The sequence below is a fragment of the Rhinopithecus bieti genome, unplaced genomic scaffold, assembly GCF_001698545.2.
Source record: "Rhinopithecus bieti isolate Rb0 unplaced genomic scaffold, ASM169854v2 scaffold_6513, whole genome shotgun sequence".
In the NCBI taxonomy this organism is placed as follows: Eukaryota; Metazoa; Chordata; class Mammalia; order Primates; family Cercopithecidae; genus Rhinopithecus; species Rhinopithecus bieti.
Window position 1 is genome coordinate 1,424,166 of NW_016805931.1, and position 24,095 is coordinate 1,448,260.

The 24,095-nt window shown below is 41.7% G+C and overlaps 1 protein-coding gene, 1 long non-coding RNA gene and 2 pseudogenes across 2 annotated transcripts in view; 3 read left to right on the forward strand and 1 right to left on the reverse strand.

Annotated features, from left to right (window-relative positions):
* ANKRD55 (ankyrin repeat domain 55) overlaps positions 1-24,095 on the reverse strand; it is a 131,170-nt gene that overhangs the window by 19,936 nt on the left and 87,139 nt on the right. Inside the window, exon 8 of the mRNA XM_017874210.1 lies at positions 8,599-8,783. Coding sequence (XP_017729699.1) covers positions 8,599-8,783 — 185 coding nt within the window. The remainder of the gene's footprint in view (positions 1-8,598; positions 8,784-24,095) is intronic.
* Positions 749-1,615, forward strand: LOC108530954 (40S ribosomal protein S2 pseudogene; annotated as a pseudogene).
* Positions 5,494-8,953, forward strand: LOC108530994 (uncharacterized). The gene is made up of 2 exons (XR_001886036.1): positions 5,494-5,616; positions 8,109-8,953. It is a non-coding gene; the product is annotated as an uncharacterized LOC108530994 (long non-coding RNA).
* On the forward strand, positions 19,821-20,374 carry LOC108530993 (60S ribosomal protein L17 pseudogene; annotated as a pseudogene).

Here is a 24,095-nt window from a genome sequence, read left to right on the forward strand (position 1 = left end):
TTTGGGAGGCAGAGGTGGGCAGATTGCTTGAGCTCAGGAGTTCGACACCAGCCTGGGCAACATGGCAAAACCCAGTCTCTACAAAAAAAATATAAAAATTAGTTGGATGTGATGAGTACGTGCCTGTTGTCCTCGCTTCTCGGGAGGGTGAGGTGGGAGGATTGATTGAGTCTAGAGAAGCTGAGGCTTCAGTGAGCCGAGATCCTGCCACCACACTCCAGCCTGGGCAATGGAGTGAGACCCTACCTCAAAAACCAAAAACTGAACAAACAAACAAAATCTGTGTGTGTGGCTATATGCGTATTTTGATATGTGCAGTGAGGTCAGAGCCAATCTGACTGTTTTCGTAATTACACAGCCAACTTTTCTCAACACCATTTCTTTTTCTTTTCTTTTCTTTCTTTCTTTCTTTTTTTTTTGAGACGGAATCTCGCTCTGTCGCCCAGGCTGGAGTGCAGTGGTGCGATCTCGGCTCACTGCAAGCTCCGCCTCCTGGGTTCCCGCCATTCTCCCGCCTCAGCCCCCCGAGTAGCTGGGACTACAGGCGCCCGCTGCCACGCCCGGCTAATTTTTTTTTTTTTTGTATTTTTAGTAGAGACAGGGTTTCACCATGTTGGCCAGGATGGTTTCGATCTCCGACCTCATGATCCGCCCTCCTCAGCCTCCCAAAGTGCTGAAATTACAGGCGTGAGCCACCGCGCCCAGCCCTTTTAACACCACTTCTGCTGCTTCTCCGAGAAAACACCAAATGGCGGATGACGCCGGTGCAGCGGCCCTGCCCGGAGGCCCTGGGGGCCCTGGGGGCCCTGGGATGGGGAACGGCGGTGGCTTCCGCGGAGGTTTCGGTAGTGGCATCTGGGGCCGGGCGGCGACCCTGCGGGGCCGGGGTCGAGGCCGCGGAGTTCGCGGAGGCAAGGCCGAGGGTAAGAAGTGGATGCCGGTCACCAAGCTGGGCCGCTTGGTCAAGGACATGAACATCAAGTCCCTGGAGGAGATCTACCTCTTCTCCCTGCCCTTTAAGGAATCTGAGATCATTGACTTTTTCTTGTGGGCTTCTCTCAAAGAGGAGGTTTTGAAGATTATGCCGGTGCAGAAGCAGACCCGTGCTGGCCAGCGCACCAGGTTCAAGGAGTGTGTTGCTTTGGGGGACTACAATGGCCATGTCGGCCTGGGTGTTAAGTGCTCCAAGGAGGTGGCCACCGCCATCTGTGGGGCCATCATCCTGGCCAAACTCTCCATTGTCCCCGTGCGCAGAGGTTACCGTGGGAACAAGATCGGCAAGCCCCACACCGTCCCTTGCAGGGTGACAGGCCCCTGTGGCTCTGTGCTGGTGCGCCTCATCCCTGCACCCAGGGGCACTGGCATCGTCTCAGCGCCTGTGCCCAAGAAGCTGTTCATGATGCCTGGTATCGATGACTGCTACACCTCAGCCCAGGGCTGCACTGCCACCCTGGGCAACTTTGCCAAGGCCACCTTTGACGACATCTCTAAGACCTACAGCTACCTGACCCCTGACCTCTGGAAGGAGACTGTATTTACCAAGTCTCCCTATCAGGAATTCACTGACCACCTTGTCAAGACCCACACCAGAGTCTCCGTGCAGGCGACAACATAGGGTTTTTATACAAGAAAAATAAAGTGAATTAAGCCTGAAAACAAAAAACAAAACAAAGACAAAACAAATACAAAACAAAAAAACACCATTTCCTAATGTGGTGGGATTATATTTTAAGATCTTGATGTCTATACATATTTTCTACCTCGCCTCTTTCCCCTATTTGAGGGGATGATTGACCTTGTGCTCAACCTCAGTGGAGGGATATTGGGAAGTCAGGGAGGGAAATGTGTTTTTGCTTTCAAAAGCCAAGCTTGGGACTCAGAGCAACTTCAGAGCAAAGGCAAAATATTTAACTAAATATCTGAATGGAAATGGCTTTCCCAGCACTGGAAAGGGGGTCCCCCTTCAGTGGTCAAGGTGGTGTGACAGCTGGGCACGGTGACTCACACCTGTAATCCCACCACTTTGGGAGGCGGAGGCGGGCGGATCACGAGGTCAGGAGATTGAGACCATCCTGGCTAACACGGTGAAATCCTGTCTCTACTAAAAATACAAAAAATTAGCAGACTTGGTGGTGCCTGCCTGTAATCCCAGCTACTCGGGAGGCTGAAGCAGGAGAACCCGGGAGGCGAAGGCTGCAGCGAGGCAAGTGCTACTCCAGCCTGGGCGACGGAGGGAGACTCCGTCTCAAAATAAAAAAAAAAAAAAAGGTGGTGTGACAAGAGCATAAAGGACCACTGGACTCAGGAGCAAAGGGGTCAAGAACCTTGCTTCACTGGCAGAGATACTAGGAGCGAGGGATGCAGAATGTCTGTGGTGTGTCTAGGCAATGGGACTACAGGCAGGCCAAGATGGCGCCCATGCCCAAGCACAACATGGACACAGCTGAATATCATCCGACCTGAAGGGATAAGGACAGAAGACGGAGGGGCCACCATCCATCTCTATTCCTATACACCCGTTGTATAAAATTCCAGAACCAAGGCACACACAATAAGGGAAGCGGGGTGGGGGTCTTTAAAAGATGAGGTTAGGTTTCCTACTAATCTAGTGAGATAACTCAAAAATAGAAGTTAGGTTAAATTATAGATAAAAATCATTATAACTTTTAAAACTCTGAGTTGTAAAATAACATAAATAATTGACATAGTAAGTGTTCCGCCACTTTTTTTTTTTTTGGAGATGGAGTCTTGCTCTGTCGCCAGGTTGGAGCGCGGTGACCCCATCTCGGCTCACTGCAACCTCCGCCCCCCTGGTTCAAGCGATTCTTCTGCCTCAGCCTCCCGAGTTGCTGGAACTAAAGGCACATGCTACCATGGCCGGTTAATTTTTGTATTTTTAGTAGAGATGAGGTTTCACCATGTTGGCCAGGCTGGTCTCAATCTACTGACCTCGTGATCCACCTGCCTCGGCCTCCCAAAATGCTGGGATTACAGGCGTGAGCCACCGCATCCGGCCAGTGTTAGATTGTACACTCCATGTGGGAGGGGAATGGGAGCCTTTCACTCACTGTGTGGTTCTGGCACCCAGCATGGTGCCTGGCACATATAGAGGCTCTCAATAAGACAGTTTAATAAATAGATACTTTCGTGAGACTGCTTTCTTTATTGTACCAAATACAAAATAATTCTGGGTAGTATTAGACCCAGATTTTTTTTTTTAAACTCTGTGAGTAGAAATAAGAATTTCAACTATTCATTTAAAGAGCACCTACTGTTTTCTAGCAGGTTAAGGCTTGGATTTGTCTTGGATGAAGGACTCTGCCTGTGTTTTGGTAACCTGTCCCAGTGAGTTTTTAAGTGTGCCTAATGTGCCGCAAATACTTTGATCTAAAACAGAAGTTTGACAAGCTGAAGCTTAGCTGAAGCATATAAAAAGTCAACTTGCTGGGAGATAGAGTTGCATCTCTGAGATTATCATGACTCTAAAAAAAAATGTTTCTTTCTTAAGTGTAGATTTATAGCTGCTTTTAATGTGCCTATGCATTATTATTTTTGGAAGCTGTGGACTTGTAGTTGTTTAGGCAGTTGCCAGCAGGAGATCAGAGTTGAGAGCTTGGAGGTGGCCTAAAGACAATTAGCCCTGGCCATCAGGTCATCCAGGAAAATACTGTGAAATGGCACTGGACGTTTGATTCTACCCATAGTTGTATTCAAGATTGAATAAACTAGGCCAGGCATGGTGGCTAACACCTATAATCCCAGCACTTTGGGAGGCCGAGGCGGGTGGATCACTTGAGGTCAGGACTTCAAGACCAGTCTGCCAACATGGTGAAACCCCTAATCTACTAAAAAAAAAAACCCGAAACCCAAAATTAGCCAGGCATGGTGGCGCACACCTGTAGTCCCAGCTACTTGGGAGGCTGAGGCAGGAGAATCGCTTGAACCAGGGAGGTGGGGATTGCAGTGAGCTGAGATCATGCCACTGCATTCCAGCCTGGATGACAGAGTGAGACTCTGTCTCCAAAAATAAAATATTGAATACACTATATTTTGGATTAAGTACTGATGTCACAAAACTATGTTCTGATTTTTTTCTGGGGATGTAGGGAGAGGCAAAGGGCAAAGGGCAAGTTGACATTCCTTTTCTGAGATAGGGTCTCACTCTGTCACCCAGGCTGGAGTGCAGTGGTATAATCACAGTTCACTGCAACCTTCACCTCCCAGGCTCAAGCGATCCTCCCATGTCAGCCTCCTGAGTAGCTGGGACTACAGGCATGTACCACTAAGTCTGACTAATGTTCGTATTTTTTGTAGAGATGGGATTTCGCCATGTTGCCAAGGCTGGGCTTGAACCCCTGGGTTCAAGTAATTTATCCACCTCAGCCTCCCAAAGTGCTGGGATTACAGGTGTGAGCAACTGTGCCTGGCCCACATTCCTATGAATGGGGTCTTCTGTACAAAGAATGACTATCCCTCCGGTAAGTCACTCAGGAAATGGGCAGTCCTGGGGGAAAGGAAGTCATGGAAGACCTCTCCTCAGGCCTGAACCCTGGGCAGAAGGGCACTCCTGAGAGGGCCAGTGGTCTCTCAGGCCTGGAGGCAGCCTGGGAGCTGGACAGAGAAGGGCTGGGTTGGGTATATCTGTGAAGGGGGTTGGACATGAGTATTTGGAGAGCATATATGTATATATATTGTGTGACCCCAGAATTCCCAGGTACGGATTGTATCTTCTGTCAATTAAACACCTTTGTCTGTTATGCTAGTAGTAGCAATTTTATAACACCTAACAGGGCCATATATTTTTCAACACAGTGATCAATCACACTGCATATTTGAACGTGGCAGATATGATTAGTTCCATTCTATGTGAGAGAGGTCTCCAGGCGACACTTATTCTGAAACAAGATGGATCCCCAGCAGATTATGTCCTTCCATTTAGAAAGACTATTGCCAATAAATTCAGTAGATGGAGGACTGAATGTTGATCCAGTCAGGCTTACCAACATGTGATGATTCACTCAGAAGCTGTGTGAAATACTCCTTCATGACAATTACTAAGACCGACTGTTTAAATTCCTCTGACCATCAATATGGAAGCGATCCAGAAGAACAGGGTTTTGCTGAGTAATGAGGGGAGCATATAGATAATCTCTAAAATACCCATGTCCTTGGGGCCAGTCTGTGGTACCTAATTTCAAGTTGTCTAAACTTTAGCTCCTTTCTTATCTCTAAGCTTCAGGATGTCCTGCAAACACAGTCAATCTGCCTCAGTTATCACAGCAGGGGGCTAAAGGGCAGGGCCTGTGATTCAGAAGGAATTCAGCAGAGACAAGCAGTGGGTGGATGTGGCGGCTGCTGAATGGCAGGAGATGATGGGTCCAAGGATGCAGCATTGGTTGAGCTGTCAGTGACTGAGGAATGATTAATGAAACATGTAAACATTCCCCAGAGAATTCCCAGAAATACACAGAGAGCAGAACTTGGTAACAGACTTTCCTCTCTGAAGATAAGTAAATTGCATGTTAAAGGGAACTGTGACCTCATAGACTGATGAAATTTGAGACACTTAAGCTGCATATGCTGCTTCTGGGCTACGAGTTCTGTGTCATATCTTAGGTAAGTACTACAATGTTTTAAATACCATAGACTTAATGATGTGTTTTACTATCTGGGAGGCCTAGTTCTTCATATTTTCCTTCTACTTCTTTTTATTACTATCTTACTTTTCTTTCCTTTCCACAAAAACTTTCAGTAGGAAAAACTTACACTAAGAAAGAGAAGAAGGAAAGGGAAATCACAATTATTGTGAATGCTTAAAGCATATAGGCCAGGCGCGGTGGCTCAAGCCTGTAATCCCAGCACTTTGGGAGGCCGAGACGGGCGGATCACGAGGTCAGGAGATCGAGACCATCCTGGCTAACATGGTGAAACCCCGTCTCTACTACAAAAATATAAAAAAAAACTAGCCTGGCGAGGTGGCGGGTGCCTGTAGTCCCAGCTACTTGGGAGGCTGAGGCAGGAGAATGGCGTGAACCTGGGAGGCAGAGCTTGTAGTGAGCCGAGATCTGGCCACTGCACTCCAGCCTGGGTGACAGAGCGAGACTCTGTCTCAAGAAAAAAAAAAAGCATATAAACCTATGCAAACTTTGAAAATTCAACTTTTTTTTTTTTTAACCTTTTTTTTGAGAAGGAGTCTCGCTCTGTCATCCAGGCTAGAGTGCAGTGGCACAATCTTGGCTCACTGCAACCTCTGTCTCTCAGGTTCAAGCAATTCTCCTGCCTCAGCCTCCGGAGTAGCTGGGATTACAGGCGTGCACCACCAAGCCCAGCTAATTTTTGTATTTGTAGTAGAGACAGGGTTTCACCATGTTGGCCAGGTTGGTCTTGAGCTCCTGACCTCGTGATCCACCCGTCTCAGCCTCTCAAAGTGCTGGAATTACAGACGTGAGCCACCGTGCCTGGCCCTGAAAAATTAAACTATTAACAGAAGCTTATAGCTTCAGCATGAAGGCAGAATTGCATGCTTAGCTGCAGAAAACATGGAAAGAAAATGGAGGCTAGGATTTGATCAGTACATGAGGCCTTTGAGTTGAGCACTGGAGCGGAAAGGACTCTTCTGGGTATTTTACTTCCGTTTGAACTCTCCTTATCTTTTGTACTTTCTTTTCTCCCGTTAGTTTTACTTTCCACCCTGAGGCCTAGAGAACTGGATTTTCTTTGCTAAGTGGGTGGTATTGCAAAATGGGAACTATTCTATTCAAAGCTGGTTCTAGGAGTGTTTTGAAGTAGATGAACTTTCCCTCAGCCTTTCTGAAATTTGTTCTTTTTTTTTTTTTTTTTTTTAAAAAAAAGGTTAATTCACTTGTTTCCTCATGTAGCTTATGTCCTTCTACTTTCTTACTTGCTTATGATCAACACCTGCTCTTAGGAAAACACCTACTTTTTTCTTTTCTTTTTCTTTTCTTTTCTTTTTTCTTTCTTTTTTTTTTTAGACAGAGTCTTGCTTGCTTAGTAACCCAGGTTGGAGTGTAATGGCGTGATCTTGGCTCACTGCAACCTCCGCCTCTTAGCTTCAAGGGATTCTCCTGCCTCAGCCTCCTGACTAGCTGGGATTATAGGTGTCCCCCACCACACCTGGCTAATTTTTGTATTTTCAGTAAAGACGGATTTCGCCATGTTGGCCAGGCTGGTCTCAAACTCCTGACCTCAAGTGATTCACCCACCTTGGCCTCTCAGAGTGCTGGGATTATAAGCATGAGCCACCGCACCTGGCCGAAAAATGTCTACTTTCAATGATTTATACTTTAATTTTACTTAAAGTCATTTAACTATCTCCAACTTCTGAGACCTATGTAGAGCCCCCCATTTTTTTCCCTGGGTTAAAAGAATTTCAGGTATTAATAGAGAAGATTAGCATGCCCCCCGCATAAGGATGACACACAAATTTGTGAAGTATTCCATATTTTATAAAGCAATTTTAAAAAGAAAAAAAAAGAATTTCACATATCTGGGAGTAGGAGCTTTCTTGGGGCATCTAAAATTATGATAAGTAGGCTGGGCATGGTGGTTCATGCCTGTAATCCCAGCACTTTGAGAGGCTGAGGCGGGCGGATTACCTGAGGTCAGGAGTTCAAGACCAGCCTGGCCAACATAGTGAAACCCTGTCTCTACTAAAAATACAAAAGTAAGCTGGGTGTGGTGGCAGAAGCCTGTAGTTCCAGCTACTTAGGAGGTTGAGGCAAGGGAATCACTTGGACCCGGGAGGTGGAGGTTGCAGTGGGCTGAGTTTGCACCACTGTACTCCAGCCTGGGCATGAAAGCGAGACTCTATCTCAAAAAAATAAATAAAATAATTATAAGTAGGGGGCTAATTTTGCACTTCAGTACAAGAGGATAAAGAAACCAGAGTGCTCGAGTCTACTTATTTTTGATAGGCTTGTTTGTTGTTATATTTTTCTTACATTTCCATTGATTCAGTGCCTAACCAAAACAGTTTAGATAAGCAGGGCATTATACGTGAAAAGCTGTAAGTTTGAAAGACAGGTGTACAAATCTTCATTTAGTATCTAACTAGCTCTGACAGAAGTCTTTTACCTTTTTGTACCCAGCTTCCGTTTTCAGACAATACATCTTTGATGATCGAAAACAACAACAGCCTGAAAAAGTTCCTTGTAGTTCTAAGAGCCCAATAGTCCAGAATACAGTCTTTATTATGTTCTTCTCTGGATAAAAGAACTGGTGGACTTTCTAACATGATCCAAGAATGAAGAAAACAAAAATCTCAAAACCTACCTTTAGGAACAAAAAGGGCACATAGCAGGAAGCTGAAATATGGAACGTCTTCTGAGAGCACAGAGAACATTTAGCAAAAAGTGGAAAATCTGACAATACTGTACAGTCACAGTTTTCCTCTCCATAACAATAATTTTTCCTCCTCTCACTAAAATAGAGCAATTTTTATTGTCACAAGCACATGTGTATTACTGGCAATAAGGATATAGCTGTATAGGACACCTCCTTAAACATCTTCTTTATTTTAAGATTCAGTTAGGGGGAAATGACTAGGTGTTCCTAGCACTTTCTGGTTGCCATGGATACCTGTCATCCACATCCAGAGCCTGCAGGTTACACTCAGGGACTCTTGCCAGCTCATGAATAATATCCGTGAAGCCCGCTGCTGCTGCGATATGTACACATGTCTTCCCACTCTCATCATCATAGTTGATTATGGACGGCCCCTGGTGATGGCTCAGGATGATGGAGCACAGAATCCTATTTCCACTCTGGAAAAGAGAGTCAAAGAAAGCTCATTATGCACAATCCAGTGTTCTTCTCTGTCTAGGCATGTTAAGATAAAAATACAAAGGAAAAAAAGGAAAAAGAAAGAAAGAAAGAAAAAAGATGAAAAGAGAAAAGAAAATGGAAAAAAAGAATAAAAATACATTCTACCTAAGCTCTCCAACAAATTTCCACTTGTCTCAAGTCACTGCAGAGATTTTTGTCTCCCATAGGAGCTAAGTTGTCTTCCATAATTAGCGAACGAAGGATGGACTGAAATTAAATACATGTGCAATGGACTGACATCAGAGCTAGAGGGATGGATGGGCCACCTAGACAACAACTTGCTCATTAGGTCTGATCATTTGTGCCCCCATTTGCTGTAGAGGCTGACCACCAAGAAACTGACAGAGTTCATCTTAATGTTAAAGAAGTGACCATGATGAGTACTGACTGGTGGTGCAATGATGCAGGAAAAAAGCTTGTTCTTGGGTAGGGCGAGCAGGTGGCTGAGAATTTGTTCCAGGGAGCCTGGGAAGCAGAGCTGTCTGAGCAGAGGCTACACTCTTGTATCAGACTTCCTTTACAAAAACAATTAAAAGATAAAGTGAGAATTTCCAGATGGGGACCACAGAATAGTATGCCTTAAGCACCGGGTCCCATCTGAGTACCAGGCCCTCTGTGGCTGCACTGGTTACATACCCATAAAGTAATCTCTGGCTACAGACTTTTTCTTTCTCTTCCTATGGTCTTCCCTTTTGTGTCTTCTTCCTCCCTCCATCTTTCCTTTGTCTAACAATGATTTTAAATAACTTTGACCAATTGTTTATATTCTATGGCATGCCTGTCCTTAGAAGTCAGCAAAAGCTTACTTAGGTGATGTAGGAGTCACCTAAAGCTTAGGTAAGCTTTCACGCCTTTATCAACTTTTCTGTTTGTTTCACCTCATGCTAGTTAGACATATATCAAAGGAGTCTGAAATACATTTTAGATAGTCAAGAGACACTTTTCTTTAAAAGTAGTAGCCATTCAATAAGGAAAACAGAAGCAAAAAGAGTGTCAGCACAACAATTCTTTTTTGTTCACAATTTCCTGGAAGAGTAAAGGAATTCAAGCTGTCAAGGTGGTTCAAAGGCCAAAACACCCTGTTCATAGTTTCCCCTCTTGGTGGAAGAAGAAGCATTAAGTGCAGATGAAGAAAACAAAACCCCTCTCTTCCTTTCACCTCGCTCACCCCTGGGGTGGAGTCATTTTGGAAGTGGTAAACTGCAATAGTGGCTGCTGCTTCTGGGATCCTGTCAGCCAGTCCCAGGCAGCAGGCCTCTTGGCAGCCTCTCTGGATAAGTAAAGACAGACTCCACACCTTTACTCTTTTCCTCCAAAATACCTTTTGTCCTAAATTCTCCAAACAATTCCTTGCCTCTATACCTGAATCTCACTTGTAGCACCATTGTTTGTATTTTGCTTTTCTTTATAAGAATATCCTCCCAGGAATAATGGTGACAGCTGTGTTTACTGTGTGAACGTCTGTGCCTGGCACCTTTCTAAGCCATTTCATGTACTAACTCATGAACAACAATCCCACAAGGTTGGTACTATTATTGTCCTCATATCATAGAGGAGAAAATGAAGGCATAAGGGATTAAGAAATTTGCCCTCTGTCACAGCTGAGAATGAGCAGATCTAGGATTGACTGGGGAGGCGTTGGACTTCACCACTACACTATTCTGTCTGTGATAAAAAGAGTGGTTTATTAATTTGATCCTGCATATTCATACTGGAGGAACTAAAGTGAAAACTGTTTAGACGACATCAGTACCAGTGATGTGTGCCTCGCCAACTGAGACCTCCTTTACAGTTAATCTTTGGGTACTTTAAGAGTTTCTCCAGTAGCTCAAGCCTGTAATCCCAGCACTTAGGGAGGCCGAGGTGGGCAGATCACGAGGTCAGGTGATCGAGACCATCCTGGCTGACATAGTGAAGCCCTGTCTCTACTAAAAATACAAAAAATTAGCCAGGCATGGTGGCGGGCACCTGTAGTCCCAGCTGCTTGGGAGGCAGAGGCAGGAGAGTGGCGTGAACCTGGGAGACGGAGCTTGCAGTGAGCTGAAGTTGCGCCACTGCACTCTAGCCTGGGCAACAGAGCGAGACTTCGTCTCAAAAAAAAAAAAAAAAAAAAAGAGTTCCTCCTAGTAAGGTTGCCATGGTGTACCCTCAGGAGAATTTGAGGGAGCCCTAGAGAACACTAGTTTGTAAGTCAAGGCCCTGGATCACTTGTCTCCAGGTGACAGAATTCCCTTCTTAATAATCTAGACTGTGTGTCAGTCAAAAATATGCTTAGACCTGGGAGGTAGGAAAAGTCACAGAGACCAGGAGACACTAGACAAGAAGAAGTGGGACTGTGGTCCAGGTAGGTCCTTAGGAAGAATGGAGAGTAGGTTTACATTGGCTAGAAATGTTATTAAACAGGGCAAGGAACAATATTATACATATCCTATTCTTAAGGAGCTCTAGAATTCTACACTGAACTGCCAGATGATGATTGTGAGTTTGTTTTTGTTGTATTTATTTATTTGCTTTTGTTCATGGGTAATCCATAACATTGCCTTCATGTATTCTGAAAATGATTGGGAACTGAGTCCTAGTCATTTTCTCTTTACCCATCATGAGTGGGGAGAGTTGGGGAAGCCTGACTCATAAGAAGCCTTGCCAAGAAGAAAGTTGAGTTAATGTGTAATAATTTTGCTACAGGCAGATTGATAAAACAACAACAACAACAACAACAACAACAACAACAACAAGATCTCAACATCCTAACTGTAGACATTCTAGGTGACCTTCAAAGGAGTCCAGTGGGAGATTTAGGACTAGTTGGCTATTTGTTAACATATATCTAGGGAATATGTTCTATGGTGGCTTCTTCTTGGCAGGAACTCCAATCTCCTTCCTTCTCTTGAACACTGGGATGTGTTTGCATTGCTTGTCTTGTGATGGTGACCATATAAAGCAGAGGCCAGTGCTTTAGCCTCTGTGTTGTAGCCACTTATTCCTCCTAAAAGGCTGGGAGGTTTTGTGATGTGAGAAGATGATCCTGGCTCATCGGTTGGAGCCAGACATGTTAGACTAGAATGGAGACAAAAGGAAGATCTAGAGTCTATGCCATTGAATGTTTGAGGGTCTGGGGCTAACTAGAGAAAGAAACGTGCCCAATATCCCTGGCTTAGAATCTGGACTGCCTTCATGGTTAGCCCCTTTGGACCAAGGCTTTGGTTGTCCTGGACTCCAGAGGTTGCCAAGCCCAAAAGCCTGGGGCTGCCTCTCCTGGAGAGAAAGCAGAAGGTAGAAGTAGTAGGAGGGGATGAGGTATGGTGACCCTCTGCTGCTAAACTACTTCATTTCTTTTTTTTTTTTTGAGACAAAGTCTCACTCTGTTGCCCAGGCTGGAGTGCAATGGAACCACCTTGGCTCACTGCAACCTCTACTTCCTACAAGTGATTCTCCTGTTTCGGCCTCCCAAGTAGCTGGGATTGCAGGCATGCACCACCATGCCTGGCTAATATTTTGTATTTTTAGTAGAGATGCGGTTTCACCATGTTGGCAAGGCCAGTCTCAACCTCCTGATCTCAAGTAATCCACTCACCTCAGACTCCCAAAGTGCTGGGATTACAGGCGTGAGCCACTGCACCCACCCAAACTACTTCATTTTGTAGAGGTGCTAATGCTTAGTGGGGGAAAAAGTTTTTCATGCTTTGGTGTATAGAAAGGGTCTGTCTTGGGCTTCCAGCTGTTTGGCAAGACGAAGTCTCCAGGGTATCCATGTGTTGTCCTTACTAAGCCTATGCCTAGGAATCTTTCTGCTGAAATGAAGCCCAGCAAAGAGTAAGTCTCAACAAATATTTGCTGAGCAATAAATAAATAAATAAGTGAAATAGACCTTACAAACTATGGCAAAGCCAAACAGGTTGGATTTTACTCATCCTTTTTGGCTTCTTCTCTCTTTTTTCCTCATTATCTTCCTCCATTCTCTACCTTTTCTCTTCTTTCTCTACTTGTTTTTACTCCTAGATGAGTCCCTGTTTTCCCTCATTCTACCCTCTCCCTTTCTCTCTACAACTGGGCACTGAGGACCTGACATGTGAAAGCCACTTTAACTTAGGTTACCCTTCGAAGCTCCAGCTTCCCAAACAGGTCAGAGTCTTTGCTCCTAGGGTAATGGGGGTTAATTTCCTAAATCTGACTTTCTCATTGTTTACTCTGGACTTAGGCAGCTTGGTGGTTGTCCTCTTATCAAGTATTGGAAGCCATGTGACCTGGGTTCCTGCCCGGGTGCTGGATGCACTTGGGCAAATGCTAAGCTTTTGTACTAGTTTCCCCACCTAGGAACTGCAGGATTGGACTAAATGACCTGTGGTCCCTTCCAACTCTAAGCTTCTTTCACTTCATGAGCTGGATCCACTGGTATACAGCATTTAAAATTATACATTGGCATTTTGAATATATTGAGAGTTGAAATATATTCATGGGACTTTGACATAGTTCAAACAGTTGACCACAGATTAACTGTGAGTGTATGTGAGTGTGTGTGTAATTCCTTGCCCACATAACCACATATTGACAAAACATGAAATAATCATTTTATATTAGTGCAATTGTTTTCTTTCTAACCTTCCTTGAAAAGTATGCTGCCGAAGAAGATCCCAAGTAAACACATTTTCTAGTAAGTTGGGGAGGGAGCTAGTGGTGAAATCTGAGGGATGGTAGATGCTTGCCCCTCTTACTGACCAGCAGTGATGCCTAGAATTCATATTGCTAGAAACACTCCTAGTATTAAGGCATTGTACTCCTACAAGGCTTGGTTAAGCTGCCAGTGTTATTCCAGAACTCTTCTTAGATCCATGAGAGAAGTTAGGTCACAGGGCAAGCAAGCTGCTGCCCCCAAATTGGAGAGACAGACAGACAGGCAGATATAGGGACTCACAACATACTAGAGCAGAAACCTTTGAGGGAATCATTGCTACCTCTGCAGGGTAGAAAAATCCAAACTACAGTTAATGAATTGTCAAAGGCTCAGGGTGGACAAATCTGAGAGTATAAACTCAGTGATCTAGTTACATTGGTTATGGGGTGCCATGCTTTTGTGAATTTTACTTCCAGTAGCTCAACCGGCTTCTCACAGTATATAGCAGAGAAAAATTCCCATGGGCTTCTGGTAGGAAGATGGGGAAAAGGAACCTTTTTGAAATATACCAGAGCACTCTGTTCTTCTTAATAAAATCTGTCATTAGGAGAAACTAGTTAACCAGAACCTAAACTACTGAGGTTTTATCAGAGCCTAACTGACTGTAGGGAAGGAAAGTGCTCAACTCCATCTAGCTCTAGCTTTCTACATGGGAGCAGAACAATACCCAATTCCAGCCCACTCTAGCTATCCTGTCTCACCTAAGAAGGGGAAAAAACATCCTGAGAAACACTTGGAATATTCACATTCCAGAGGCATAGGTTCACTAAAAGACAGGGACCAAATCGTAGGAAGATATAGTACATTTCTCTTCCCCCCATACTTTACCATTACATAAATAAGGGCTATTTACAGGAGTTCTCTTATCCACTACATCATGTCTGGCTATCGAGGAAAAATTATAACGCATGCCAAAAGGGGAACAACACAGTATCCACAGAGCAAGCATCAGTTCCAGACATGGCAGGGATATGGGAATTATCAGATAAAGAATTTAAAGCAACTGTGAATAATGTGCTAAGGGCTCTAAATGGATACAGTGGACAACATGTCAGAACAGATAGGCAGTGTAAGCAGGAAGATGGAGATCCTAAGAAATAATCAAAAATAAATGCTGGAGATCAAAAACACTGTAATGGAAATTAAGAATGCCTTTGATGAGCTTATTAGTAGATTGGGCACAGCTGAGGGAACAGTCACTGAGCTTGAGAAGATCTCAATGTAAACTTCCAAAACTGGAAAACAAAAATAGCAAAGACTGGAAAAAACAGAACAGAATATTCACAGACTGTGAGAGAACTACAAAAGGTATAACATACAGGCAATAGGAATACCAGAAGGAAAAGAAAGAGAAAAGGAACAGGATAAATATTTGAAACAATAGTAATGACTGAGAAGTTTACCAAAAAAATTGTTAGACACAAAAGCTCAGAGAGCATCAAGCAGGCTAAATGCCAACAACAACAACAACAAAAACAACAAAACAAAACAAACAAACAAACAAACAAAAAACCCTATGCCTAGCCATATTATTTTCTAATTACAAAAACCAAAGATAAAGAAAAAGTCCTGAAAGAAGACAGAGGAAAAGAACACCTCACCTATAGAGGAGCAAAGAGAAGGATTACATCTGATATCTCAGAAACCGTACAAGCAAGAAGAGACTGGAGTGAAATACTTAAAGAGTTCAGAAAAGCCTCCCATCAACAAGAATTCTGTACCTTATGAAATTGTCCTTCAAAAGCGAAGGAGAAATAAATATTTCTTAGATAAAGAAAAATTGGTAGACCTGCATTGCACTAGATGTTAAAAGTAGTTTCTTAGAGAGAAGAAAAATGATATAGGCCAGAAACTCTGATTTACATAAAGAAAAGAAGAGCGCTGAAGAAGGAATAAATGAAGGTAAAATAAAAACTTTTATTTTTTATTGTTAATTGACCTAGGAGATAATAGTTTTTTCAAAATACTAATAGCTACAATGTATGCTTATGCATCTATCTTTATATCTATATACATATGCATAAGCTTATGTAGGCTTATATATAAGTAAAATGAATGCAGCAATCATACTAGGGACAGGTGGAAGGAATTAGGATCATTTTGCTATTATAAAGTATTCACACTACCCATGAAATGGTATAGTGTTATTTTGAAGTGGATTTGGATAAGTTGTAAACATATTTTGTATACTCTAGGGCAACCACTAAAAAAGTAAAAAAGGGAGTATAACTAATATGTTAAGAAAAGAGAGAAAATGGAATAATATAAAATGCTAATTAAAACCACAAAAGGTGGAAAAAGAGTAGAAGACAAAAATAGGAACAAAGAATAAGGGCAGCAGATAGAAAACAGTAACAAATATGATCGATGTTACTCTATATGAATAATCACTTTGAACATTAATGGTACCAAAAGACAGAGATTAACAGTGTGGATAGAAAAATAAGACCCAACTCTATGTTGTCTATAAGAAACCCACTTTAAATATAATGACACGCATAGATTAAAAGTAAATGAATGGTGAAAGATTTACCATGAAGACACTAACCAAAAGAAAGCAGGAGTAGCTATATATTATAATTCTAGACAGAGCAGACTAAAAAGCAAAGCAAGTTGTTAGGGATAAAGAAGGATATTACATAATGATAACGAGGTCAGTTCTCCGAGAAGACATAATGATCCTTATGTACCCAACAACACAGCCTTAAAATATGCAAGGCAAAACCTGATAAAGCTGCAAGAAGAAACAGATGAGTCTACTTTATAGTTAAAGATTTCAACATCCCTCTATCAGAAATGGACATATCCAGAAAGCAGAAAATCAGTAGGAATGTAGTTGAACTTTAAAATACAATTAATTAATTGGATATAATTGACTTCTACTGACTACTTCATCTAACAGCAAAATACACATTTTTAACAAGCTCACAAGGGAACTTCACCAAGATAGACCACAGTCTAGGCCATAAAACAAACCTTAACAAAAGTGAAAGAATAGAAATCATACAACGCATGCTTTCAGACCACAGTAGCGTTAAACTATGAATCAATAACAGAAAGACAACTGGAAAATTTCTGAACATGTGGAGATTAAACAACATAAATAACACACAGTTCAAAAGAAGAAATCTCAAGAAAATTAAAAAAATACTTTGAACAAAAGGAAGATAACATCAAAATTTGTGGAATGTAGCAAAAAATTTCTCAGAAGAAAAGTTACAGCATTGAATATATATATATTAAAAAAGAAGAAAGATCTAGAATCAGTTATATAAGCTTACATCTTAGGAAGCTAGAAAAAGAAGAGCAAATTAAATCCAAAGTAAGCAGAAGAAAAGAAAAAATAAAAATTAGAGTAGAAATCAATGAAGTAGAAAACAAAAAATCAATAGAGAAAATCCAATGAAACCAAAAGCTAGTTCTTAGAAAAGATTAATAAAAGTGATAAGCCTCTAGCCAGGCTAGAAGAAAACAGAGGGGCACAAATTACTTAATATCAGAAATGAAAAATGGTACTTCACTACAGATCCCATGAACATTAGAAGAATAATGAAGAAATACTTTAAACAACTCTATTTTCACAACTTGATAACATATTTGAAATGGACCAATTCCTTAAAAGACACAATCTACTGAAACACACACAAGGAGAAATAGATAATCTGAATACGTTTATGTCTATTAAAGAAATTGAAAAGGCTGGGTGTGGTGGCTCATGCCTGTTATCCCAGCACTTTGAGAGGCTGAGGCAGGTGGATCACCTGAGGTCAGGAGTTCGAGAACAGCCTGGCCAACATGGCGAAACCCCGTCTCTACTAAAAATACAAAAAATTAGCCTGGTGTGATGGCAGGCACCTGTAATCCCAGCTACTGGGGAAGCTGGGGCAAGAGAATTGCTTGAACCTGGGAGGTGGAGGTTGCAGTGAGCCGAGATCGCGTCATTGCATTATTGCACTCCAGCCTGGGTGACAGAGTGAGAGACTCTGTCCCCCCGCCCCCGCAAAAAAAAAAAAAGAAAGAAATTGAATAAATAATTAATAACCTTCTAAAATGGAAATATGAGGCCCAGATGTATTCACTGGTAAATTTTACCAAACATTCAAGAAAAAAATGACAGTTTTCAAATAATCTCTTTCAGAAGATAGAAGTGTAGGGAACTTCCTAACTCATTTTATCAGCCAGAATCACCCTAATACAAAACAAGACAAAGACATTACAAGAAAAGAAAACTATAGACCAATAACTTTCATAAAGATGGATGTAAATGTCCTCAACGACATATTAGTGAATAGAATCTAGCAACATAAAAAAAGAATTATACATCATGGTCAAGTAGGATTTATCCAAAGTATGCAAGTATAGCTCAACATTTTCAAATCAATTAATGTAATCAACCACATCAGCAGGCTAAAGAAGAAGAATCACACAGTTGCACCAATAGATACAGAAAAAGCATTTGAGAAAATCCACCACTTATTCATAATAAAAACTCTCAGTAAACTAGGAATAGAGAAGAACTCCCTAAACTTGATAAAGAGCATCTGTAGAAAACCTATCGCTAACATCACACTTCATGGTGAAAAATGAGAAGTTTTCCAACTAAGATCAGGAACAAGGTAAAGATGTCTCCTATCACAACTTGTCTTTTCTCTTCTCTTCTTTTCTTTTCTTTCTTTCTCTTTCTTCTTTCTTCTTCTTCGTTTTTTTTTTTTTTTAAGGTGTCACTCTGTTGCTCAGGCTGGAGTGCAGTGGTGTGATCTTGGCTCACTGTGACCTCTGCCTCCAGGTTCAAGTGATTCTCCTGCCTCAGCCTCCTGAGTAGCTTCGGCTACAGGCATGTGCTACCACACCCAGCTAGTTTTTGTATTTTTAGTAGAGGCAGGTTTTTGCCATTTGGCCAGGCTGGTCTTAAACTCCTGGCCTCAAGCAATCCACCTGCATCGGCCTCCCAAAGTGCTGAGATTACAGGCATGAGCCACTTTACCCGGCGCCACAACCTCTTTTCAATATTATACCAAAGTTCTAGTTAATGCAATAAGACAAGAACAGGAAATAAAAAGAATGCTGATTGGGAAGGAAGAAATAAAACAGTCTGTTTTCAGATGACATGACTATCTATGTATAAAATCTGAAAGAATAGACAAAAATAGCTTTGAAACTAAGAAGCAATTATAGCAAGATTTCAGGATATAGGCTAATGTACAAAAGTTGATCATTTTTCTATAAACTAGCAATGAACAATAGAATTTGAAATTAAAAATACAATACCATTTACATTAGCACCCCCCAAAATTAAATACTTAGGTACAAATCTAACAAAATATGATACAAGAGCGATATGAAAAAATCTACAAAATTGTGATGAAAAACATCAAAGAACTAAAGAAATGGAGATCTTCATATGGTGAGGGTAAGAGCAAAATAAAAATTATAAAAATAAATAAATAAATGGAGAGGTATTCTATGTTCATGGTTAAGAAGACTTAAAATTGTTATCAGTTCTTTAAAACTTGATCTATAGATTCAATATAGTCCCTATCAAAATACCAGAAACTTATCTTGTAGATATCAACAAACTGATTCTACAGTTTATATGGAGAGGCAAAAGACACAGAATAGTCAACAAGACAGTGGAGAAGAACTAAGCTGGGCAACTGACACTACTCAACTTTAAGACTTACTATAAAGCTACAGTAATCAAGATAGTGTGATATTGGCAGAATAATAGACAAATAAGTCAATGCAACAGAATAGACAGCCAAGAAATAGACCCACATAAATATAATCAACTGATATGACAAAGAGTAAAAGCAATACAATAAAGAAAGGTAGTTGTTTCACCAAATGGTGCTGAAACAGCTGGACATCTACATGCAAAAAAATAAACCTAGACACAGACCTTATACCTTTTACAAAATTGACTCAAAACTGATCACAGACCTAAATGTAAAACCTAAAATTAGGCCAGGCGAGGCGGCTCGTATCTATAATCCCAGCACTTTGGGAGGCTGGGGTGGGAGAATCACTTGAGTCTGGGGGTTCAAGACCAGCCTAGGCAACATGGTGAAACCTCATCTCTAAAAAAAAATACAAAAAGTTACCTAGGCATTGTGGCATGTGCCTGTAGTCCCAGCTACTCAGGAGACTGAAGTGGAAGGATCACTCGAGCCTAGGAGGTCCAGGCTGCAGTGAGCCGTGATTATGTCACTGCAATCCAGCCTGGATGAGACAGAGTGAATTCCAAAATTACATAAGAATTCCAGGAGATGCTCTTTCCTTAAGTGGCCTGAGCTAATCTGTGAAAATGGTTCGCTATTCACTTGATTCAGAGAGCCCCACAAAATCATACAAATCAAGAGGTTCAAGTCTTAGTGTTCACTTTAAGAACACTCGTGAAACTGCCCAGGCCATCAAGGTATGCATATATGAAAAGCCACAAAGTATTCGAAAGATGTCACTTTACAGAAACAGTGTGTACCATTCTGATGTTACAATGGTGGAGTTGGCAGGTGTGCCTAAGCCAAGCAGTGGGGCTGGACACAAGGTCGGTGGCCCAAAAAGAGTGCTGAATTTTTGCTGCACATGCTTAAAAATGCAGAGAGTAATGCTGAACTTATGGATTTCGATGTAGATTCTCTGGTCATTGAGTGTATCCACATGAATAAAGCACCTAAGATGCGCTGTTGGACCTACAGAGCTCATGGTCGGATTAACCCATACATGAGCTCTCCCTGCCACACTGAGATGATCCTTACTGAAAAGGAACAAAATGTTCCTAAACCAGAAGAGGAAGTTGCCCAGAAGAAAAAGATATCCCAGAAGAAACTGAAGAAACAAAAATTTATGTCACGGGAGTAAATTCAACATTAAAATACATGCAATTAAAAGTAAAAGAAAAAAAGAAAGAATTCCAGGAGATAATAGGAGCAAAATTTAGATGACCTCGGGTCTGGTGATGACTTTTAGATACTGAAATAATAATCCATGGAAGAAAAAATGGATAACCTAGATTTCATTAAAATCAAAAACTTCTCTGTGAAGGACACTGCCAAAAGAATAACAAGATAAGCCCCAACCTGGAAGAAAATACTTGCAAAAGACATGACTAATAAAAGACTATTGCCAAAATATGGAAATAACTCCTAAAACTCAACAGTAAGAAAACAAACAATGATTTTTAAATGGGCTAAAGCTCTTTATAGATGGCTCACAAAGAAAATTTGCAGATGACTACTATAGCCCATGAAAAGATGTACCACATCATATGCCATCAGAAAACACAAACTAAAACAACCATGAGACACCACAGTGCATTGATTAGGAAGGCTAAAATCCAGAACACTGACAATACCAAACACTAGAAAGAATAATGAACAACAGGAACTCCCATTCACTGCTGGTGGAAATGCAAAATGGTACAGCCACTTTTGAAGACAGTTTGGAGACGGAGTCTCACCCTGTCCCCCAGGCTGGAGTGCAATGGTACAATCTTGGCTCACTGCAACCTCCGCCTCCCAGGTTCAAACGATTCTCCTGCCTCAGCCTGCTGAGTAGCTGGGATTACAGGCACCCACCACCATGCCCAGCTAATTTTTGTATTTTCAGTAGAGACAGGGATTCACCATGTTGGTCAGGCTGGTCTCAAACTCCTGATCTCGTGATCCGCCTGCCTCGGTCTCCCAAAGTGCTGGGATTACAGGTGTGAGCCAACGTGCTCTGTCAATTTGGTAGTTTCTTACAAAACTAAACATACCCTTACCACAGATCCAGCAATTGTGCTCCTTGATATTTACTCAAAGGAACTGAAAACTTATGTTTACATGAAAAGCAGTGCACAGATGTTTATAGTGCTTTTATTCATAATTGGCAAAGCTGGGAAGCAACCAAGATGTCCTTCCAAGGTGAATGGATAAATAAACTTTGGTACATTCATACAATAGAATATTAATCAATGCTAAAAAGAAATGAGCTATTAAACCATGAAAAGACATGGAGGAAATGTAAATGCATATTACTAGACAATTTGAAAAAGCTACATACAGTACAATTCCATCTATATGACATCCTGGAAAAGGCAAAACTATGGAGACAGTAAAAAGATCAGTGGTTTAGATAAGTGGATTAGGGTAAGGGTGGAAAGAGTAAGGAGAGCTCAGAGGATTTTTAGGGCAATGAAGGTATTCTGCATGATACTTTAATGATGGATACCTGTCATTATACGTTTGTCCAGTTCCACAGAATATACAATATCTAGAGAGTACCTTATGGTAAACTATAGACTTTGGGCATCGATGACCTGTCAGTGTAGGCTATCAATTGTAACAAGTGTACCACTGTAGTGGGAGATGTTGGTAATGGGGGAGGCAATTTATTGTCAGTGGGGTGGGGGTGGGCAGAAGATATTAATAGGTGACATATTTCTGCAATTTTCCTCTTAATTTTATTGGGAACTTAAAACTGCTCTAGAAAACTAAAGTCTTTTTTTTTTCTTTTCTTTTTTTATTGTACTTTAAGTTCTAGGGTACATGTGCACAACGTGCAGGTTTGTTACAAATGTATACATGTGCCATGTTGGTGTGCTGCACCCATCAATTCGTCGGCACCCATCAACTCATCATTTACATCAGTTATAACTTCCAATGCCATCCCTCCCCCGTCCCTAGAAAACTAAAGTCTTTACTTGAAATGTTTTTTTCTACAGAGAGAAAGAACCCAATAAGCCATTAACCCCATTGGCTTGAGATGAATAAATTTATTGGACTGAATTCAATGAATACCTCTTTAGGGACCTACGGTTCACAAAGCTCTGTTCTGGGTGTTAAGAGACATTTGGATGAATAAGGCACGTTGCCCTCAGGTCCACAGTCTAGAAGGGAAGACACAGGCACCTCACCAATTTCAACAAAGTCCTGGAAGTAACATGGAGGGAAGAATTTGGAAAGGGAGCTCAACAAAGAAGGTGACACTTAATTGGGCTTGGAGAAATAAGACAGAATAAGCAGATATTCTGCAGGCAGAAGGAACGATGCAGAGAGTGCAAGAAGAAAGAAATATTTTCCTCAAATGGAAGAGCATGACAGCGAGGGAGACAGAAGGAATCTTTATGATGGATTGTGAGGCTTACTAATATTCCAGTGCGATTAGAGCCGAGATTACGTGAGCTAGAGAGAAAAGGTCAGGGGTGGGGAGGCAAGGACCAACAGTGACCATAATTGTTTTGGTATAAAAAAAGCTATGTTGGTACATGTCTTTGTGATTTGTTGGAAGAGCCCTGTAAGAATAGATTGGAAGGCCAAGTGTGGTGGTTCATGCCTGTAATCCCAACACTTGGGAGGCCTGAGTGGGAGGATCTCTTGAGTCCAGGAGTTCAACACCAGCATAGGCAACATGGCGAGACTTTGTCTCTACTTAAAAAAAAAAAAAAAAAAATTAGCCAGGCATGGTGGTGTGTGCCTGTAGTCCCAGCTACTAGGGAGGCCGAGGTGGTAGGATTTCTTGAGCCCAGGATTAAACTTAGTTTACCTAGTAGACCTACTGTTTCAAATCTTTACTGCTTTGTTTATTTTGGTGAAACACAGAGCCCTTATTATTTCAATGAATTATAGGTTTAAATGTGATCTCATTATATGGTCCAAGAGAAAAGCAGGAAATTCAGAAAAAGGAATAAATGACAACGGGAAATAGACTTATTCATATGGAAAAACTCTAAAAGGAGCACAATGCTAGCCCTGTGTTATAAATGAACAAGAAGTCTAAAGAAGGCAAGTGTAATAATAATTTCAGCTGACATTTGGAATTACCCTCAGTCTTTGCAGTGTAAATGGCAGAGTACACCACTTCTGAATTCTACTGCTAACCACAGGGAAGGAGAATGCGCAATTCCTCCAGAGCTGGGGTTCTTAGCCTTTTGTGGGTAGTCACTGTTCCTCACTGAGGAGGTCAAGAAAGTTGTGGACTCCTTCCTTAGAAAAATGAATGCAAATGTGCTCACACACCATATATACAGTATTACATACAACTGTGGGGGTTCTAGAGGGACCTGTCTTTTAATCTTTTTACCTGCAATGCAAGACACATAGTGGATGCTCAAGAAGTATTTATTTAGTGATTGAGTAAATAAATGAACAAGGCATTATGCTTATACAATCACGGTCAAAATAAAAACATCTCCAATAGTAGGTAAAGTATTAGCACCCATTAATATGAATTCATTTATCATAGTGCTTCTAAATCCTAGCTGCATATCACAGCCTTCTATGGAAATGGAGGAGCTTTAAATAATGTATGTGTGGCTGGGCGTGGTGGCTCACGCCAGTAATCCCAGAACTTTGGGAGGCTGAGGCAGGTGAATCAGCTGAGGTCAGGAGTTCAAGACCAGTCTGACCAACGTGGTGAAACCCCATCTCTACTAAAAATACAAAAATTAGGTGGTCGTGGTAGTGCATGCCTGTAATTCCAGCTACTTAGGAGCCTGAGGCAGGAGAATTGCTTGAACCCGGGAGGCGGAGGTCGCAGTGAGCCAAGATCGCACTATTGTACTCCAACCTGGGCAATAGAGCAAGACTTCATCTCCAAAAAA